The sequence below is a fragment of the Anabrus simplex genome, chromosome 3, assembly GCF_040414725.1.
Source record: "Anabrus simplex isolate iqAnaSimp1 chromosome 3, ASM4041472v1, whole genome shotgun sequence".
NCBI classification, from domain to species: Eukaryota; Metazoa; Arthropoda; class Insecta; order Orthoptera; family Tettigoniidae; genus Anabrus; species Anabrus simplex.
The window spans coordinates 428,671,690-428,692,202 of NC_090267.1; the positions used below are offsets into that span (position 1 = coordinate 428,671,690).

Sequence of the window (20,513 nt, forward strand, 5' to 3'; positions counted from 1 at the left end):
GACTCTGTTATGGAGGGTAAGAGAAGTAGAGGGAGGCCAAGACGACGATGGTTAGACTCAGTTTCTAATGATTTAAAGATAAGAGGTATAGAACTAAACAAGGCCACAGCACTAGTTGCAAATAGAGGATTGTGGCGACATTTAGTAAATTCACAGAGGCTTGCAGACTGAACGCTGAAAGGCATAACGGTCTATAATGATTATGTATGTATGTATGTAAACTTTAATTGATGTCATGATTCACATTTGTGTTTATGAAAGTGTTAACTAAATTATTCTTTATTTGAAGTTTCACCACAGAAGTTTGTGTTCCATTGCCTTGTAGGTTTCCTACCACTTTTCACATCCTTGACCTTTAGTTGTTGTTGATTATACCTGATTTGTTGTGTTTTGATGGGGTTTTTTACTTGTTCTAAATGTACTGTAATTATTTTCCACATTTCAGAAGATTTATTTTCATTCATATTTTAAATGTTCTATATTTAACAATTTTCCATGTTTTAATTTCCATATTTATTTTAAATGCAATGCTCGAAAAGTTATAACATTCCTGAGGAATATGGTACAGAAGACAAGTAGGAATAGAGTGACAAATGACAACAAACCAAAAGAGCTAAATGTGCAAAAACTAAATGACAAAGTAGAACAGGTTGCGGTGGTTTGGACATGTCAAGCAGATGAAAAAAAATGACTGCCAGGCAAGCACTGGATAGACAGATGAGAGGGAGGAGAGGACGAGGAAGACCAAGATTAGATGGATGGACTCTGTGAAGAACAGCGTAACACAACCAAAACCTGGACTGGAACACAGTGTTGGATGAGGAATGGTGAAAAATGATTACTATGATGAATCGAAGCCTAGTTCAGTTTATTTGTTGGCTGTGTATGGCTCCAGGTTGCTAGTCTGTGTACTTCAAACAACTGACACAGTTTACCAATACAATGAGAATATCCCCAGAAGTATTTAGATTAGGAAATTGAAAACAACAATGTTATTTATAATTTTACATGATTATCCTTTCTGGTAAAAGAAAATAAAAAATTTAAAAATGGATACATTCCATTTAAAAACCTACAACTTTGTGTGTACTGAAAATGGTATTTCCTCAGATTTAAACTTACCTTTCTGCGATCTCTTCATGGCAATACAGTAGAGTGGTGTTAGAATGCTTTTGCCACTGTACTGAATGCAGTAACCATTCTTTAGAAATAAGAAAATAGAAAATAATAAACATTAAATTCTACTGGCCATGAAGAGTAAGCTACAATATCAGAGGAAGAAGGAAATGATAGGGAAACTTGAATGAAATCATCTACATCTACAGTAAGCCTCAAATTATATACTGGCAGGTCAAATCAATGGGATTTGAATTTCGAACTATATATATTAAATTTTAGACAGCCAAATGGCATCTTTACTGTGATACTTTTTTAATGTATTTACAAATTTTGGAAACATGACAATATTGTAGCTTAAATGATGCAAAATTAAAATACTTGATTATAATAATAATCTGCACAACCAATGCATATTGTTGGCAAAACTGCAATAACATACAATACATCAATTCTCAATCACGTAACTTTTATTCAAGTAAGCATTCTCAACATCTGTCAGGCAATGATGAGACTTCGAGCAACAATCATTGCTATACAGACAGCAAGAATATTTCCTGGAATCTAAACATGTAACATGCACCTTAAAAGATGCTCAACAATCATACCAAATATACAAAACCTTCTAAATATTTATTTAATTTGATCTTTATATTCTTTAAAATAACTACCAATACCATTGTACTTTCACCAACAATATGAGTTTAACAAATCAAGTTGAAGTTTAGAACACATTTTATATCCATATAAGGAATTGTTAAACTTGGTTCTGGCACAATAAACAAAGCCACAAAGGATGGCAAAGATAATCATAGTGGTCCTCATTTGGTTGCCCTGTTGGGCATGAAACCCATCACCATATGTCTTCCCCATGGCAGGGAAAGCAATTGTAATTTTCCAGGTATGGATTTCCTCAGTTCGATTCTACTTTAAGTCTGTACTAATGTTAACTCCAAAATGTCACAGAGGAACAGTTTCCAAAAATGTGTTAGATTTCTGGAACTGGAAAGTTATCATCCAGTGCATTTGATTTCTAATTTAGTCTGAAAAACTATTAATCACAATACATTCTGTTTGACTTTTCTGTAGTACTTCTACATACATTCATGATTCACTTCTACTTACGTATCAAGGTACAAATTTCTATATCCATTCTTACATGGTTATTTACAATGACATGATTATGTAATATACCACATGAAAGAGTCAACAACACAACTTCATGTAATACTGATTTAACATTATTGCTCAAATTAATTACAACAGAACATTTTCATTTTGCTGTCATATTTATTTAATGAAGGATTCCAGTCTTAATCTTTAAACAATGAGAGCAGCAACATAATGCACAACTGGAAATTTACAAATTTATTTCCAGAGATATTATCTTACAATATCAAATTAATAATGCATAGAACATGCACTCTGTAATATACAAAGCTGATGCTGATGGGTTTCACTTGAAACAACAGAATCAATTTTATCTATGATATTTACATTTACTACCTTGGTTAAATTACGTACACATTATAGGCCTGTTGGAACAATAGGGATTTATAGAGCAGGGCATAAATTTGAAACTTGCAACTTTCACAGCCCTAGATAACAGCTTGCCAGAAGAAATCAAAATTTTATGAAAATAATAAATAAGAGCAACATTTAATGAGTGAATATACAAGACTGACCTTTTGGAGACTCTCACCTTAGTATGGTACAATGAGCACACAAAGCACCTAACGGCAGCAAATTTTCAGGATATTCCTACTAGGAAACATACATGGCTGGTATCTTTGATACAAATCATTTCTGACCTAATAACTATAAAATACATATGTTGAATAAAGAACATACCTGAGACAATACTTCAGCTCTTTTACAGGCCAGCTTAATGCTAGACTAATACCTGATCCTTGAAAATAAGCAAGACTGATGTCGATTCAAAATGAGAGATGTCAGGATGGAGAGAATAATACATTTTAACTGGTGTTGCTATTAATTTTGTACATAACTACACGCCCATCTTTCCTACATTTGCTGCACTACACATTAGAGGTTTCTTTTGCCATCAAGTATTCATTCTTACCTGGACTACATAAAAACTTTGGGATATTAAACCATATTATATATTTAAATGATTAAATTTCAACAAACCTGAGAAAGTTTAATATGTTGTGTTCTTTTGTAGGTTATTTTTACTTTGGCACATTCAATATACAAATACTCCCATAAAGCTAAATATTTTAGATCAATTTACTTCCCAGCATATAACTCTAACTTAACGAAATGCAAAACCATACATTAAATATTCAATACCATGATTTTCTAAACAAGTATGCATGAAACGTTAATTTATAATTACAGAATTACTAGTTGAATAGGTATATAACAATTTCCAGGTAGGAACACAAGCACTGTGAAATGTTCTAATAAATATTACACTGAAGTGATCAAATCGCAAGTATCACAGCTTACATGGATTAAAAATAATTTCACTCAGCATACAAATAGATATACTGTAATTTACACGTTACAATAAAACCAGTACAGAGTATTCCCATTAACTTGATAGCAAAGAGATTGCTCTAAGTGCAGAAGATAGCAGGACACATTTCAACACTGACACAAAAAAAAAAAAAAAACTGTACGAGATAGACCGATATGTTCCTTTAAAAGTAAGTATCACGAAGCACTTTCAAACAGTGTCTTTCTCCAGGATTTTTTCATTCAGTGCTTTACACGTAAGGGTCCTTGAGAGTCCTTATCTCTCACTTTAATACACACTCCATGCAATATGAACCAGTCATATCACTAAATCAAATTTGTGACCAGTGCTACAGAACACTCAAGCGAATAATTTCCAATCCCAGACTGTTCGTTCCAAAAATTTTGTGGTAACATTGGCTACAAAGTGTTTTCTTCAAGGTCTGTGTAGCAATAAGCCCAATAGTTCAGAAGGGGGAGCAAATCGGAAGACTGATACAGTAGCTTTAGATTTAAGCTCCTGAATGTGTTTTTCCCCCCTTCAATGTACGGAATCTTTCAAAACATACAACTATTTGCTGCACACAACTTGCTTCAAGACTGATTTATGCATAATCAATATAACCTGTTCATTTTACAGCATAAGGTGTGTGTCTTTACTTGGAAGCACTTTCCACGAATTACTGCGCAACTAACTCGACATAGTTGGCAGGATATAGACCAACACGACCATCCTTTCTTCCTTTACACCAACCCTGTTCATCCTCATCTTCTAGCTTTTCAAAGACTTCACCTGAAATACAACAAATCTTATTGTAATACAAGATTTTTATAGTACAACAAAAGATGCATCAAGTATGTCCTTTAAGATACTCCAACACAAAGATAATAATTTTCAAATAAATCTATATATATATATTGAACCATATCACTGTATTACAGTCCAAATATCATCATTTTACGTTACAGGAATATTTGAACATAGCACCAAGCAGAGCCCGAATTCCATGTGTTAGTGGGAGGTGAACCCCAGAGCGCAAGCTGTAGTCCTTGCGGATACTCGTGTAAGCCCTGGCGAGAAGGACGCTTTATTTTGAACCTACTTGTGGAGACCCCGGATATGCTTTCCTAAGCAAGACAGAGAAAGAGAAGGGAGATCACAAGAAAGAGACAAAGATGTTTGAATCTGCCCTGTCACGTGAAGCCAGTGGTGCCAACAGCACGTAGTCAAATCTGAGCAATTCAGGTCTGGTAGCATGCTAATTCAAGACGTTATCTCCACACGAGTGCAAGTTTCTGTAAAACTAAAATACTGAATAATCCTGATTATAATTATGATGCACTATTTACACCATAGCAGTGACAAGTAGGCATGTTAAATGTTTTCTTTGGTTAAATTCAAATAGCCGTTGGAACGATGCGATCAGCCCACAAAAGCGAAGTATTACGAGTGCGGGGATGTGCCAGAGCGCAACGGAATCTACCAGTGCTATAAAGCGAATGTCAGCTGTAGACAAAGTGAATTTAACAAAGTAAATAGAAAGTCTTATTTAGGGCTTGGACTAGCTTGCCTGAGCATTTATAGTGAGTGAATAATAATGTAACTAGAACGATTTCTCAAATTTAGTGCGCGGTACACGTCGGTTAACTGCCAGAAGGACTTGTGATCGGGTATCATACCCATAATAGGCGCTACTCATGGTCTGACATGACACCATAAGTAGCAGATATAGCAAATTGTATCTTGCCTAGGTCGCGGCATTGTATACGAATACGAACTAGGCAGTGAAAAGAAGTGTCATATTTCATCATCTGGTTTTCAGGAGTTACCGAGGACCAAGGAAGAAGACAGCATCTACAATGGCGTTCCCAGGAGTAGTGTAACGGGCTTCAGGATCCAGAGTACACAGCGCTAATATGGGCTGATTCCACTACACGCTGCCCTGGATGGGTGTGCTGAGCCAAAGATGCAAGGTTTCAGATAAGCTGAACTGCATATATGCATGATTTGTAGCTACAGATTCGACTCAGGGCATTTTTGGGTAAAGTAAATGTTAAATATGTATCTTTCAATGCCATAGACATGTATATTCAATTATAGGTAGGTAATTTAACTTGGGGCTGATCACCTGTGCCAGCTATGTGTTTATTAGTTTTGCTTTAGGTGGAATGTAGGTAATGTAATAGTTTAGTGGTTGTTTCATGTTTTATGAATGTAGATTTCTTCTGTGCCATGAAGAGACGCGAGTTTTAGATTGAGGTCTAGTCTTGAGAATATGTTGGAGGTCAACTTACCTCTACAGTTCGAACAGACAGACTAAGCCATAGCCGTATGTTGAATGTGAACCTGGATAGGTTAGGTGCAAGGCCGTGAAACGCAGCAATGAGTGTGTATTATCACAGAGATATTTGTGGAAATCGGCCGAGGCGGCTCAGATACAAGAATAGGCCAAGTAAGAGCCTGGATGTGAACATGGATATTTTAGATGTGAGGCTGTTATATATATATATCCTAAATCCCTTGAGGAAAGCATACCTTGAGAACAGGCTGATGAGTAGACTAGATTCGGAATAATGTGGGGCACAATTTGGTGTACCGTGACTAGACTCATGAGAGACTTTGTGTCAGTGAGCTTCCGGCCTGACCACGTATTTCAAAGGTGAGACTTATTTCTGAACGCCGCAAAGATGAATAGGCTCTAGACCCAGTGACGTATTTACGCGGATGAAGACTCTATAAGAGAGGGTGGCAGAGTCTCAAATGAATAAACTTGCTGTACACATGAGAACCAGTATTCCAGGCCCTATGGAATGCCCATAGATATTTTGATACTGACTTTCTCTCTACAGCTGACCAGGAGTTGCTAATTATAACTTGCAACACTCCGCTGTGCATGTACACAGCAATTGACGTCCAAAGCCTTAGAGGTCATGGGGTTGAGACCAGACCCAAACAATGACATCAAGTGTACATATTTGTTTTCTCTTTCAGGTTGTGTTTATTTACCTTGTGCGTATTTTGTTCTGTGTGTGTTATTGTCTGTTGTTATATGTGTCGTTGATTAAGGGGACCACAGCATTTGTGGATTTTAGATTGTGAGGTTCTGTCCCTCTTCGAATTGTTCTGGCTTCGGACCCGTGTTTTAAGCTCACTGTCTTTTTGGAGAGTAAATGCCAGTCCTAAGCAAGTGTTTATTGGATTTGTTTACCGACTAGTTCGGATTTGTTTAATCAGGCAGAGATGTGTGAATCTATAATTATAATTTCATGTTAAGAGACAATTCAGTTCGAGGCTACGTGCCATGCGCATTTTAACTTATTTGAACTTCAGTCAAAACTCAATAACCCCACTGTATTCCACACGACTTCACAATGGGTTTGAGACCCATGTAAATATTTGAACCAGTCACTGCAATTTATAATGTAATTCTGTCAATTTATTTTGGTAAGATTACTACTCTAACCTCTTGTTTTATTGGTTAATAAACTTTTTCACCCATTCAGTTTTTCGAGTTCTCATTTACAGATATGTACTCTAGAACCTGTCCTATGGTTTTTAAGTTAATTTTAGCTAGACCATCTGACCCATACTTTATTCTATTCAGACGCACCACGCAGTGTCTCCACTGAGCTAGGCCAAGCAGGGACAGGGGAAGGTACAATATATAAAATGCCTAATTCTGTCATTCACAGCGATATTGAGAAAACAGGAAGTTTCAACAGATGAAATTGGTACCAGTTATAGATTATGTCTACTTTACAAGAAAAAATACAAACCTCTTATGACCACAACTTTTGTACTTTTTAAAAATAAAAATTAATTTTCTGTCAGTGAAGTTGTTGTCATCACCATGACGACATAGGTACATCGGCATGATGTCGAACTGTGTCAGACATCTGTTGCCTTCCACAGATATAGAGAAAACAAGAATGTTTCACAGACAAACTGGTACAAGATATGGGTTACAAGAACAATGCAATGATAACAATCATACTTGAAGTGTTTAGTGAAAAATACTGTGGAATGAAATTTTTTTTCCATTCTGAGGTATGAGACATTATTTCCGTCTCGTGGCCATGGTTAAGTTCTCAAGTGTTTATGGTCTAATGCTGTGGTTAGCCAGTTCGAGTCCTGTTCGTCAAAGAAAATTTACCATTACAATGTTGGCTGGCAGGGTAGGAGAAGTGACAGTACATAACTTCTAATCATTAGATTGTGTGCCAAAGGCCTGGGTTAAATTCCAAACCTCTTTGCAGTGTTCATATGGAGTGAGAGCATATGAAGCTCTTACACGTTCTTTAAAAAATATATTTTTATCAGCAAAGTTATATGGGTTACAAGAAAAATGCAATGACGACGATCACACTTGAACTATTTAGTGAAAAATACTATCTTTCCCTGAAATGAATGATATTTTTTTTGTCCATTCCGGGGAATGAAAACACATTTTCTCCATAGTTAGCACAGCCCACATGGTGGCGATGATCGTCTAGACCTGCAGGCTAGATGATCAGACACTGTGGTTGGCCAGTTCGAGTCCCATTGATCAAAAAAAATTTACCATTAGAATGTTGGCCGATGGGGTAGGAGAGATGGTAGTACACAATTTCTAATCACTAGATTGTGTGCCAAAGGCCTGGATTAAATTCCAAACCTTTTAGCAGTACTCATATGGAGTGAGGGCATATGACACTGTTGATGGTGATTGTGATTTGTCCATCAGATCTGGACAAAAAAAACTTGAGCAGAGCCTTTGGTGCTGTTAGACAGGAGTAGGCTGTGTGTCAGCAGGGGTTTCACCTCCTCCCTTCCCACTATCATATATCATGTCATTCATTTCATCTCAACTCCTCTGAAGATGTTAGCACCAGGAAGGGATCTGGTCGTAAAAACTTGCTACGACGATTCATATCTGACCCTATATGGGTTGGATATACAAGTTTGAGGAATGACATCTGAACAATTGTTGATCTTGGATGCTTCGTTGGTAGAGACATGTTTCGCCTGAGATGGAATTTTGTATGCTTGGTTCTTTCACAATAAAATGCCTCTCATTCAATGAGGTGGGACTCTCATTTTGTTGCACACAACAACATTCACGCCATCCATTGGCATAAAACTGAAACAAGTTCTTTTCTCTGGTTTGAAGCATTGGAGCTTAGAGCTTTGGACTTAATTCATCTGGCAGGAATATGCAGAGAATCTAGTCAGACAAAATGCCAAACGACATTGCGACTGAAGATGAAATAAGAGTATCGGAAGACGAAAAATATTGTGTTTTGGAAAGCGAGGTGGAAAGGGCATTGGAGGACATGAAGAATCATAAGGCAAGCAGGATTGATGGATTGCCAGCAGAGATACTAAAGTGTCTTGGAAACAGAGGTGTGAAAGAAATAACATACCTTTGTAATGAGATATACAGCAACGGTGAGTGGCTAGAAGACTTTTTCTAAACAATCACTACACCAATTCCAAAAAAGAATAATTCCAAGAAATGCAAGGACTGCAAGACCATTAGCCTGATATCCAATGCAGCCAAAATATTACTAAAGAGTATTAGCTAGAAGACTGTATGGAAAGTTAGATAGATATATTGCAGAAGAACAGTATGGTTTTCGTAGAGGTAAAGGGACAAGAGATGAAATCGGAATGTTGAGAACTATTGATGAAAGATACATGGAGAATGGAAGGGAAGTTTATGGTGTTTTCATTGATTTAGAAAATGCCTTCAACAGAGCACAATGGAAGAAGCTGATGTACATGCTCATGAGGAAAGGAGTAGATTGGAAGGACAGAAGACTAATCAAAGACCTTTACTTACAACAGAAGGTCACAATGAAGGTAGGGAATGACATGACAGTGGAAAGTAGAACTGGAAGGGATGTTAGACAAGGATCCTGTCTACCTCCCATATTATTCAACGTTTACCTGGAAAATATTATTAGGAAATGCCTGGATGGAAGAAGAGGATTATTTTAGAATGAGAGTAAAGATTAATGTAAAAATTGAAATTAAGTAAGCTGGTTTAAAAAAGGAAGATTGTGGCACATCTGATTACTTGCGTTCTCGCTTCTCAAAGAGAAAAGTGGCAGATATACATCTACGATTTATTCTACTCAATGTGCAAGTCCGAAATAGTTCAATATATGGTCGAGAGATGTCACAGGAAGACCGAAAACAATGTTGTGAATAAAACCGAGATTTCTCGGGGCCCGTCGCCTACCGCTGGTGAGCGTACTACGAGATTTCTCGGGGCCCATCACCCATGTGTTAATACTTCACCTTCTTCAGAGTAGGACAATTCAAAGCATATCTGCAAGCACCACAATGGCACTCCAAATGACAACTAACAGACAATAAGCAAGCTCCTAGCTATCTCAATGACGACAACTTATATCCAAACACTACAGACTTCTGCATTGACCTAATAAAACTACTTTGCTCTTATGGAATAATTTTCAGGACTTAACATTCATTGCGTTAAATGCAGATCTATGCAAAACTGAGGTTATGGAAAATTGGGATTGTACTGTACGATAAATCACAAAACAATAACAGTAAATAACATTTTCTTAATCAAAAATTTCCCTTTACAATAAATGTTCCTGCACTTTTTGATTATTTGAGCATTTTTGGATCTTGTTCCATGCACGAGGCCTGTTTTCAAGTAAGTACCGTTTTGATATAGAAAAAAGTTATGCAACTTTTTTAATTTTTTTTTTTAATTTTTTTTTTTTTTTTTACATGTAAGCCTGTACCTTAAATTACTTCTCAAAATAAGTTCCAAGCATATTAAGGCACTTGTCATATCGTGAAACCAGCTTCTGAATTGCATCCTCATAGAAATCTGCCGCCATATGTGCCAGCCACTGCAACATGATCGTTTTTAGGTCATCATCATTGTTGTGGCGCTGACCTCCTACCTGTGTTTTCAAGTGGAGGAACAAATGGCAGTCACTAGGCGCTAGATCAGGAATATATAGGGGATGATCAGATTGTTCCCAACCAAATGAAGTGACGAGGTATCTGGTTCGATTAGCTGTGTGAGGTCGCGCATTGCCATGAAGCTAAAGAATACCCCTTGTGAGCATGTCATGCAGTTTGTTTTGGATTGCACGACGGAGTTTACATAAGGTCTCTCAATAAGTCTCGTCATTTAATGTGTCACCCCGGTGCAAAAAATCTAAAAGCAACCCACACTGCCTAATCCAAAACACAGTGCCACAGGAGTTTGCGAGCTGAAATTGTTTGCTTGTACTTCACTTTCTTGGGTAAATGAAATGGCATATGACTTTTAGCGCCGGGAGTGCCCGAGGACAAGTTCGGCTCGCCAGGTGCAGGTCTTTTGATTTGACGCCCGTAGGTGACCTGCGCATCGTGATGAGGATGAAATGATGATGACGACACATATACCCAGCCCCCGTGCCAGAGAAATTAACCAATGATGATTAAAATTCCCGACTCTGCCGGGAATCGAATCCGGGACCCCTGTGTCCAAAGGCCAGCACGCTAACAATTTAGCCATGGAGCCGGACACTTTCTTGGGTGACGATGTAAGCCTTTTCAGGCGTTTGCTCTATTAACCAGTGTTTCGTCTTAGGTCTGACACTAGACTCATCCGAGTGAGATGTGTCAGACCCTACCCAATGACGCTGGGGTGTATGCAGGTGAACTTATCAGCAGCCCATTATAAGAGGCACAGTCTGATAACTGATAAATCTCCACAATGAGCGAACGCCTGAAAAGCCTTACATCTGATCTGTTTTTGACATGCTCTACTGGTGAAAAATATCTAATTCCCTCCATGAAAACTTAGAATTTTCCATTTAGAATCGCTAGGCGGGCAATAATTTCATTGTGGAGATTTATCTCCCGTATGCAGTTATCAGACTGTGCCTCTTATAATGGGCTTCTGATAAGTTCATCTGCATACACCCCAGCGTCAGTGGGTAGGGTCTGACACATCCCACTCTGATGAGTCTAGTGTCAGACCTAAGACGAAACGCTGGTTAATAGAGCAAACGCCTGAAAAGCCTTACATCTGATCTGCTTTTGACATGCTCTATTGGTGAAAAATATCTAATTCCCTCCATGGGAACTTAGAAATTTCCATAACATAAGCCATCCATGCTTCTTCACCGGTGACAATTCAGCTTAGGAACGCATCATCTTCATTACTGTACGGCTCAAGGAAAGTCAAAGCAATGCTTATGCGCTTGGTTTTGTGCACCTCTGTCAGCATCCTTGGTACCCAGCATGAGCACAACTTCCAATAATCTAAGCTCCTGACACAATTTCATAAAGAACACTCCTTGAAATTTCAGGCAACTCATAACTTAATGACAAAATTGTAAAGCATCTGTTTGATAAGAAATAAATTGACAAGAGGGTCCATACATTTTCAATACAATGTATGAAGTAAATAATATTACATTAGTCTTGGGACTAGTTTCAGCCACTTAGTGGCCATCTGGCCATCTTCAGCCAAAATAAAAATTTAACATCATGTGATAACTACAACATATGTATATCAGATAAAGACAATGTTGCAGGAATAATTATAACATTAAAATACATATAATAACAAAAATTATGGTTGTGATATTGTCATAATATGATGTCACAACCATCGCTCATAGTGTGTTCTCCAAACACTTCATCTGCCGATGAATGTCTATAGCCTTCACAACTTTTACATTTAGAAAACTAATCTCAGTGCGTAATTCACACTCAACAGGGCTGTTAATTGTCAAGAGGCATTTTGATATGCACAAACGTAAATATGGGCGAATGCTTCCATAATTGTGTTTATGGCTAGCTTATAGATGTACGTACTGAGCATGCATTCTTTGAACAATGACCAAAGCACTGCAGCGGCCATATTTAAAAACGATACTTACTTAAAAATCATGCTTCATATTTAAGAAAGTTGTATTCCATTGCTATTAAATAAATATTTTCTTTCAAATACCTTGCTTAAAACTGAGTTCGTCTGATTCAGCACCTTCATAGTCATAGAGGGCTTTGACAGGTACGCCAGGCTCTCCATTGTCCACCAAAGCCTCTCCTACTTCCTCATCCCATTCTTCTTCCTCGAATGGATTGGCTTCTGTCCTTGTACCGTTCCTGTGTATTGAGAAACACAATAGTGACATTCAAATCATGTTACAAATAAAGTCATATTAAATCACAACAACATTTTCTACTCTGAGGTACACAATAATTTCGACCACCAACCTATGAGAAAGTATTCAAAACCCTTATAAGACCAACTGATGAAACATTGCCAATGGCTACACTAGCCAAGAGGATAAGTTGGTAATATTTCATAAAATCAATAAACATAAAACAAGTTTTAAATGAGTTCTTTTATTCCAACTATCTCTTCTACTTTTTTTTGGCATTCCTATGAAAGAGCATGGCATTTTCAACATTCTGTGGGGAAAAAGCAATAACAACATATTAATTACAACATTATGTTATGAACTGATGAAAACAGAACTTCAAAATATGCCTTAGCCTTTTTCACCACATCACTTGGCAAATAGCTGGTCTGTTTAAGTGCACTATTCTTAAACGCACCTGGTCCTAAAAGGGTTAAGTGTGCTACGAACCATGCTACACACTCTCGGGTAAAAGTGTACACTTGTTACACAAACTCAGAAGAATCATCATTTATTGACATTCTACGTAGGGTTGGTGTCATGAAGGGCATTTGGCCATAAAAAAAAGGCCAGTCCACATGAGCGACTCAATTCACACCGAATTGATTATTTTCACCATGTTGGTTAGTCCTGTCCGTACTGACTTATATTCAAATTTCTACAGAACACTTTCCCGCCTTGTCAATACTTTACACATTTCATTATACCTAATTCCCATACATGTTTCGAGAGCCAATTACTCTCTTCTTCAGTGGTGCTAAAACATCAATAATCTTTGGACTTGGTACATTGTTCCAAATATACTTATCAATACAACAATTAAATCTTGAAATTGTTAAAATATTTCTTTGTTTCAACTTTTACTTACTTACTTACTATGTCATTTTATTACAGTAAAATAGAAATTTTCAAATCATACATGAATAGCTATTAAATTAGTCACTATATGCTAAAATTTTAAATCTGCTCTGCTCTTTGAACTTACGTCCTTATTTACATCTAAAAAGAAATAAAATGTTTCTTTGGTGTCTAAATTTACCTTGTCATTTAATAAAACACTTGAAATATATTTTCTCTAAATAAATAAATAAATAAATAAATAAATAAACAAACAAACAAACAAACAAACAAACAAACAAACAAACAAACAAACAAATAAATAACACCTATTAAGTTAGTCACTATGTTGAACTTAAAATATTTTCTGCTCTCTTCTTGAAAATTTCTCCTTTCCTTAAGTCCTAAAAAAGGAAAACATTATATTCAAATTTCCAATCCGTAATTCCGTTACCTTATTTATTCCAATAATTGCCCCTTAACTTACTGTTATATTTCTGAGACCTCTCATATAAATTGGAATTTCCTCCTCTTAATCCCGTCCGACCATGCTAGCCATCTTAACTGTCCAATTCCTTTAAAATTAACAACCAACAAACCAACTTTACAGACATTTTTGCAAAAAAGATGACAACTCAGATTTCTGGGGAATTTATTTTACTTACTTCAGTATCAACTAAATTTATCCACAAATTATGCCATTTGGATTTGATTTATATGAGAGGTCTCAGATATATAGCAGTAAGTTAAGGGGCAATTATTGGAATAAATAAGGTAATGGAATTACAGATTATAAATTTAAATACAATGTTTTCTTTCTCAGGACTTAAGGAAAGGAGACATTATCAAGAAGAGAGCAGAAAATATTTTAAGTTCAACATAGTGACTAACTTAATAGGTGTTATATATTTATTTAGTACCGAGCTCGATAGCTGCAGTCGCTAAAGTGCGGCTAGTATCCAGTGTTCGGGAGATAGTAGGTTCGAACCCCACTGTCGGCAGCCCTGAAGATGGTTTTCCGTGGTTTCCCATTTTCACACCAGGCAAATGCTGGGGCTGTACCTTAATTAAGGCCACGGCCGCTTCCTTCCCAGTCCTAGGCCTTTCCTGTCCCATCGTCACCATAAGACATATCTGTGTCGGAGCGATGAAAAGCCAAAATTTTAAAAAAATTATTTAGAAAAAAGATCTATTTCAAGTGTTTTATTAAATGACAAAGTAAATGAGGACGTAAGTTCAAAGAGCAGAGCAGATTTAAAATTTTAGCATACATACATACATACATACATACATACATACATACATAATCACTATAGACTGTTATGCCTTACAGCGTTCAGTCTGCATGCCTCTGAGAATTTACTAAACGTCACCACAATCCTCGATTTGCAACTAGTGTTGTGGCCTCATTTAGTTCTATACATCTTCTCTTTAAATCGTTAGAAACCGAGTCTAACCATCGTCGTCTTGGTCTCCCTCTACTCCTCTTACCCTCCATAACAGAGTCCATTATTCTCCTAGGTAACCTATCCTCCTCCATTCGCCTCACATGACCCCACCACCGAAGCCGGTTTATGCGTACAGCTTCATCCATCGAGTTCATTCCTAGATTAGCCTTTATCTCCTCATTTCGAGTACCCTCCTGCCATTGTTCCCACCTGTTTGTACCAAAAATCGTTCTTGCTACTTTCATGTCTGTTACTTCTAACTTATGAATAAGATATCCTGAGTCCACCCGGCTTTCGCTCCCGTAAAGCAAAGTTGGTCTGAAAACAGACCGATGTAACGATAGTTTCGTCTGGGAGCTGACTTCCTTCTTACAGAATACTGCTGATCGCAACTGCGAGCTCACTGCATTAGCTTTACTACACCTAGATTCAATCTCACTTACTATATTACCATCCTGGGAGAACACACAACCTAAATACTTGAAATTATCGACCTGTTCTAGCTTTGTATCACCAATCTGACATTCATTTCTGTTGAATTTCTTACCTACTGACATCAATTTAGTCTGCAAGAGGCTAATTTTCATACCATACTCATTGCACCTATTTTCAAGTTCCAAGATATTAGACTGCAGGCTTTCGGCACAATCTGCCATTAAGACCAAGTCGTCAGCATAGGCCAAACTGCTTACTACATTTCCACCTAACTGAATCCCTCCCTGCCATTTTATACCTTTCAGCAGATGATCCATGTAAACTACGAACAGCAAAGGTGAAAGATTACAGCCTTGTCTAACTCCTGTAACTCATTCTACCATCAATTCTCACCGAAGCCCAATTGTCAACATAAATGCCTTTGATTGATTTTAATAATCTACCTTTAAATCCATAGTCCCCCAGTATGGCGAAAATCTTTTCCCTTGGTACCCTGTCATATGCTTTCTCTAGATCTACGAAACATAAACACAACTGCCTATTCCTCTCGTAGCATTTTTCAATTACCTGGCGCATACTGAAAATCTGATCCTGACAGCCTCTCTGTGGTCTGAAACCACACTGGTTTTCATCCAACTTCCTCTCAACAACTGATCGCACCCTCCCTTCCAAGATGCCAGTGAATACTTTGCCTGGTATACTAATCAATGAGATACCTCGATAGTTGTTGCAATCCTTCCTGTTCCCTTGCTTTTAGATAGGTGCAATTACTGCTTTTGTCCAATCTGAAGGTACCTTACCAACACTCCACGCTGCTTTTACTACTCTGTGAAGCCATTTCATCCCTGCCTTTCCACTATACTTCACCATTTCAGGTCTAATTTTATCTATTCCTGCTGCCTTATGACAATGTAGTTTATTTACTATCCTTTCCACTTCAAGCATAATTTCACCAACATCATTTTCCTCCTCCCCATGAGCTTGGCTGTTGGCAACACCACCAGGGTGATTGCCTTTTACATTGAGAAGATGTTCAAAATATTCCCTCCACCTCTCCAGTGATTCCCTGGGATCTATTATGAGTTCACCTGAATTACTCAAAACACTGTTCATTTCCTTTTTCCCTCCCTTCCTAAGATTCTTTATTACTGTCCAGAAAGGTTTCCCTGCTGCTTGACCTAGCCTTTCCAGGTTATTACCAAAATACTTCCCATGACTTCTTTTTGGATTCAACAACTATTTGTTTAGCTCTGTTTCTTTCATCTACGTACCAATCCCTGTCTGCCTCGGCCCTTGTTTGGAGCCATTTCTGATAAGACTTCTTTTTACGTTTACATGCTGCTTTCACTTCATCATTCCACCAAGATGTTCACCTTTTCCCATCTTTACACACAGTTGTTCCTAGGCATTCCCTTGCTGTTTTTACTACAGCATCCCTGTATGCCACCCATTCATTTCTATATCCTGAACCTGCTTATTGTCTACTGTTCGAAACATCTCACTAATCAAATCCATGTACTTCTGTCTAATTTCCTCGTCCTGGAGATTTTCTACCCTTATTCGTTTGCAGACAGATTTTCTACCCTAGGCCTAGAGATACTTAGTTCACTACAGATCAGATAGTGGTCTGTATCATCGAAAAATCCGCGAAAAACTTGTACATTCCTAACAGATTTCCTGAATTCAAAGTCTGTTAAGATATAGTCTATTATGGATCTGGTACCCCTAGCCTCCCATATGTAGCGGTGAATAGCCTTATGCTTGAAGAATGTATTCGTAACAGCTAAACCCATACTAGCACAGAAGTCCAGCAAACGCTTCCCATTCTCATTAGCTTCCATATCTTCCCCACATTTACCAATCACCCTTTCGTATCCTTCAGTTCTATTCCCAACTCTCGCATTGAAATCGCCCATTAGCACTATTCTATCCTTGCTGTTGACCCTGACCACGATGTCACTCAATGCTTCATAAAACTTATCAACTTCATCCTTATCTGCACCCTTGCATGGTGAATACACGGACACAATTCTTGTCCTAATTCCTCCCACTGACAAATCTAGCCACATCATTCGCTCATTTACGTGCCTAACAGAAACTATGTTGCGTGCAATGGTATTCCTGATAAAGAGCCCTACCCCAGACTCTGATCTTCCCTTTCTAACACCCGTCAAGTACACTTTATAATCTCCTATCTCTTCCTCATTACCTCCCCTTACCCGAATATCACTTACTCCTAGCACATCCAGATGCATCCTCTTTGCTGACTCAGCCAGTTCTACCTTCTTTCTTCCCTAAGCCCCATTAATATTGATAACTCCCTATCAAAATCCATTTCATTCGCGAAGTTGTTTCCAAGGAGTCCCTCGCCTGTCAAATGGGAGTGGGATTCCATTACTCCCATAGGTCCGAGGCTTGCTTAAAGTGTTCTGAGCTCAGTAAATTCATGAAGCAGGATGCTGCCCTACTTGCACATAGTCCAAGTGAGGATCTCTCCTCTAACGGGTTATGGACCACCGGTGAATTTTATAGTCCTAGCCGCCTGAGCACAAGGAGGGCCACGACTCAGAATATGTCCGAGATGCCCACTCCCATTCTATAGCAACTGGTATCCCGACTCTCAAGACCACTTACTACGCCACTCAGCCGTTGCATGGTTCACGAACTAGGACGTGACTACAGTAACCCACAAAAATGAACCATAAAATTTTAGCATATAGTGACTTAATTTAATAGATATTCATTTATGATTTCAAAATTTCTATTTTAAAGTCTGTAATAAATTGACATAGTAAGTTAAGTTATGTAAAGTAAAGTAAAGTTAAGTAAGTAAGTAAGTACGTAAGTAATTAAGTAAAAGTTGAAGCAGAAAGAAATATTTTTACAATTTCAAGATTTATATATAATTGTTGTGTTGATAAGTATGTCCAAGACATTTATTAATAATATACAGTATTTTCTAACGCCATTACAAAATGGCTACAAGAGGAAAATTAAACCCTTCCATCCAAGGACGTACATCTTTCAAATTGTGCAATCCTGATTACCAACCTAACTAAGGTGGTCTTGCTATCACTTACCTGTCATAGGTTCCTCTTCATCTTTCTCGTCCAACTCTGTTCTCTTCTGATAAATGGTATGAGGTTTGAAAAGCCAAGAAAATCTTCAGTTCTCTTGTTTTAAACTGAGACTCAATACCTATATTGTTTGAAGGATTACAGCTCTTCCTCCATTAATGTTAAGAACAGGGCAGTGGTGGTGATCGTATTATTGTTTTAATGGAGTACAGAACAGGATAATTATTCTCTTTTAATTCTAATCAGAGAAGAAGAAGGGATTAAACCCTTGAAATATGAAAGTTATACAAGGATGGGAAGGATCATAAAAGGCATGAAAAATGAGAGAGTCCCTATCCCTAGGAAAGCTGATACTGCTGGGATTGCAGAAGAACAAGTGACGATCAAGAGAACTCTGACAGGAAGATAATGTTAAACTGCATTATTTATTTAAGTGCCCCCTTAACTGCAATAGAATTTAAGCCCACAGAAGTCCTTTAACATGTAAGAAGCAAACAACATGGAGTTGTTGAATTGAAATACCAACCTCAGCCCGAACTGAACCTGTTACCTTCTTCGGAACAGAATGAGAACTAACCGAATGAGCCATTGAAATAAATATAAGATTGTTGGATGTTCCTCATAATGAATACAAAATATATTTGGTATACAATACCAAGATCAGCAAAATTGATAACATCTATTACTGGATGAGATACGTAGATGATGTGTTCGCAATTCTAGACACGTCATACAACAGTAATTGCAACCAAATATTAGAGAAGCTAAACACAATGGATCCACATATTAAGTTCACAGTAGAGACAGAAATTAATCAATCACTCAACTACTTGGATTTAAAGGTTGTCAGAATAAATGACCTTCTAGAATAGAATATGTACAGGAAACCAACACAAACAGCAAACTCTATTAGACAAGATTCTATTAATCTTAAAAAAGAGCAGCTTTTGTATAGCATGATTTATATATACAGTAGAAGTCCGCTATAGCGAGTACGGCATATAACGAGAACTTCGTTATAGCGACGACCTTTTCTGTTCCTTGAAAATTCCTATATTAAACTATGTATCGTACTTCGGTTACAGCGAGAATCCTATCACTGACGCATCCGTTATTACGAGCGATTAGGCGTGTGCGATTTTTTCCGTTACCGATATTAAGCACCCCAGTGATGATACTGCATGCGATCGATTACCTTCGGCATCGTTTCCTCGCTATGTGCACTAGCGATTTCTCTCGTCGACATTCGAAGGCGATGTCGGAGTCAATTAGTAATACCCGTCGACAGCTGTTCCGTAAAGAAAATTCGAAATGAAAGAGAACATATTTTCGTAATAAATGAGAAAATAACGTGTCCGATGACGGTTGTTCACTCGTTAAAAATTAAGGCTCACTAAACGATCGCTTAATTTTGAAGCTAAATACTGCAATTAAGTACGAATGGGATACACCTCGAGATATGGCAGAATGCTTAATTGATTTCAGAGGGTTATTTTATATTTTGTCGCGTCCGATTAAATTACGGAAAGGCTATTATGAACATTTATAGCGAGAAATTCATCATTTCTGTACTGACGCTTGAAGTGTGTTTTCATCATACGTACAGTACGGTTAAGTTAGGATACGTGACGCTGTTTGAATAAGAAAACTGAAACGTTTGCAAAAAAAAATGCGATCGATCATCTTCGGTACGGTATAGTTTTCTCACTTTGTGCATTTGCGATTTCTCTCGTCGACATTCGAAGGCGATGTCGGAGTCAATTAGTAATACCCATCGACTGCTGTTCTCTAAAGAAAATTTGAAATGAAAAAGGATAACAGGTTTTCGTAATAAATGCGTAAATAATGTGGCCGATTGCAGTTGTTAACTCGTTAAAAATAAAGACTGAAGTAAACGATATCTTAATTTTAATGTTATATACGGAAAGTAGGTAAGAATGTGATACACCTCAAG

General features: G+C 37.5%; 1 protein-coding gene across 5 annotated transcripts in view; it reads right to left on the reverse strand.

Annotated features, from left to right (window-relative positions):
• Nucleotides 1-1,387: 1,387 nt before the first annotated feature.
• Nucleotides 1,388-20,513, reverse strand: part of Synd (protein kinase C and casein kinase substrate in neurons protein Synd) — a 762,925-nt gene continuing 743,799 nt past the window's right edge. For all 5 annotated transcript variants that reach the window (XM_067143439.2, XM_067143441.2, XM_067143442.2 and 2 more), the window contains 2 exons: nucleotides 12,570-12,724; nucleotides 1,388-4,390 (listed from right to left, as the gene is read on the reverse strand). In XM_067143439.2, the coding sequence (XP_066999540.1) occupies nucleotides 4,278-4,390; nucleotides 12,570-12,724 (268 nt within the window). In that variant the 3' untranslated portion in view covers nucleotides 1,388-4,277. The remainder of the gene's footprint in view (nucleotides 4,391-12,569; nucleotides 12,725-20,513) is intronic.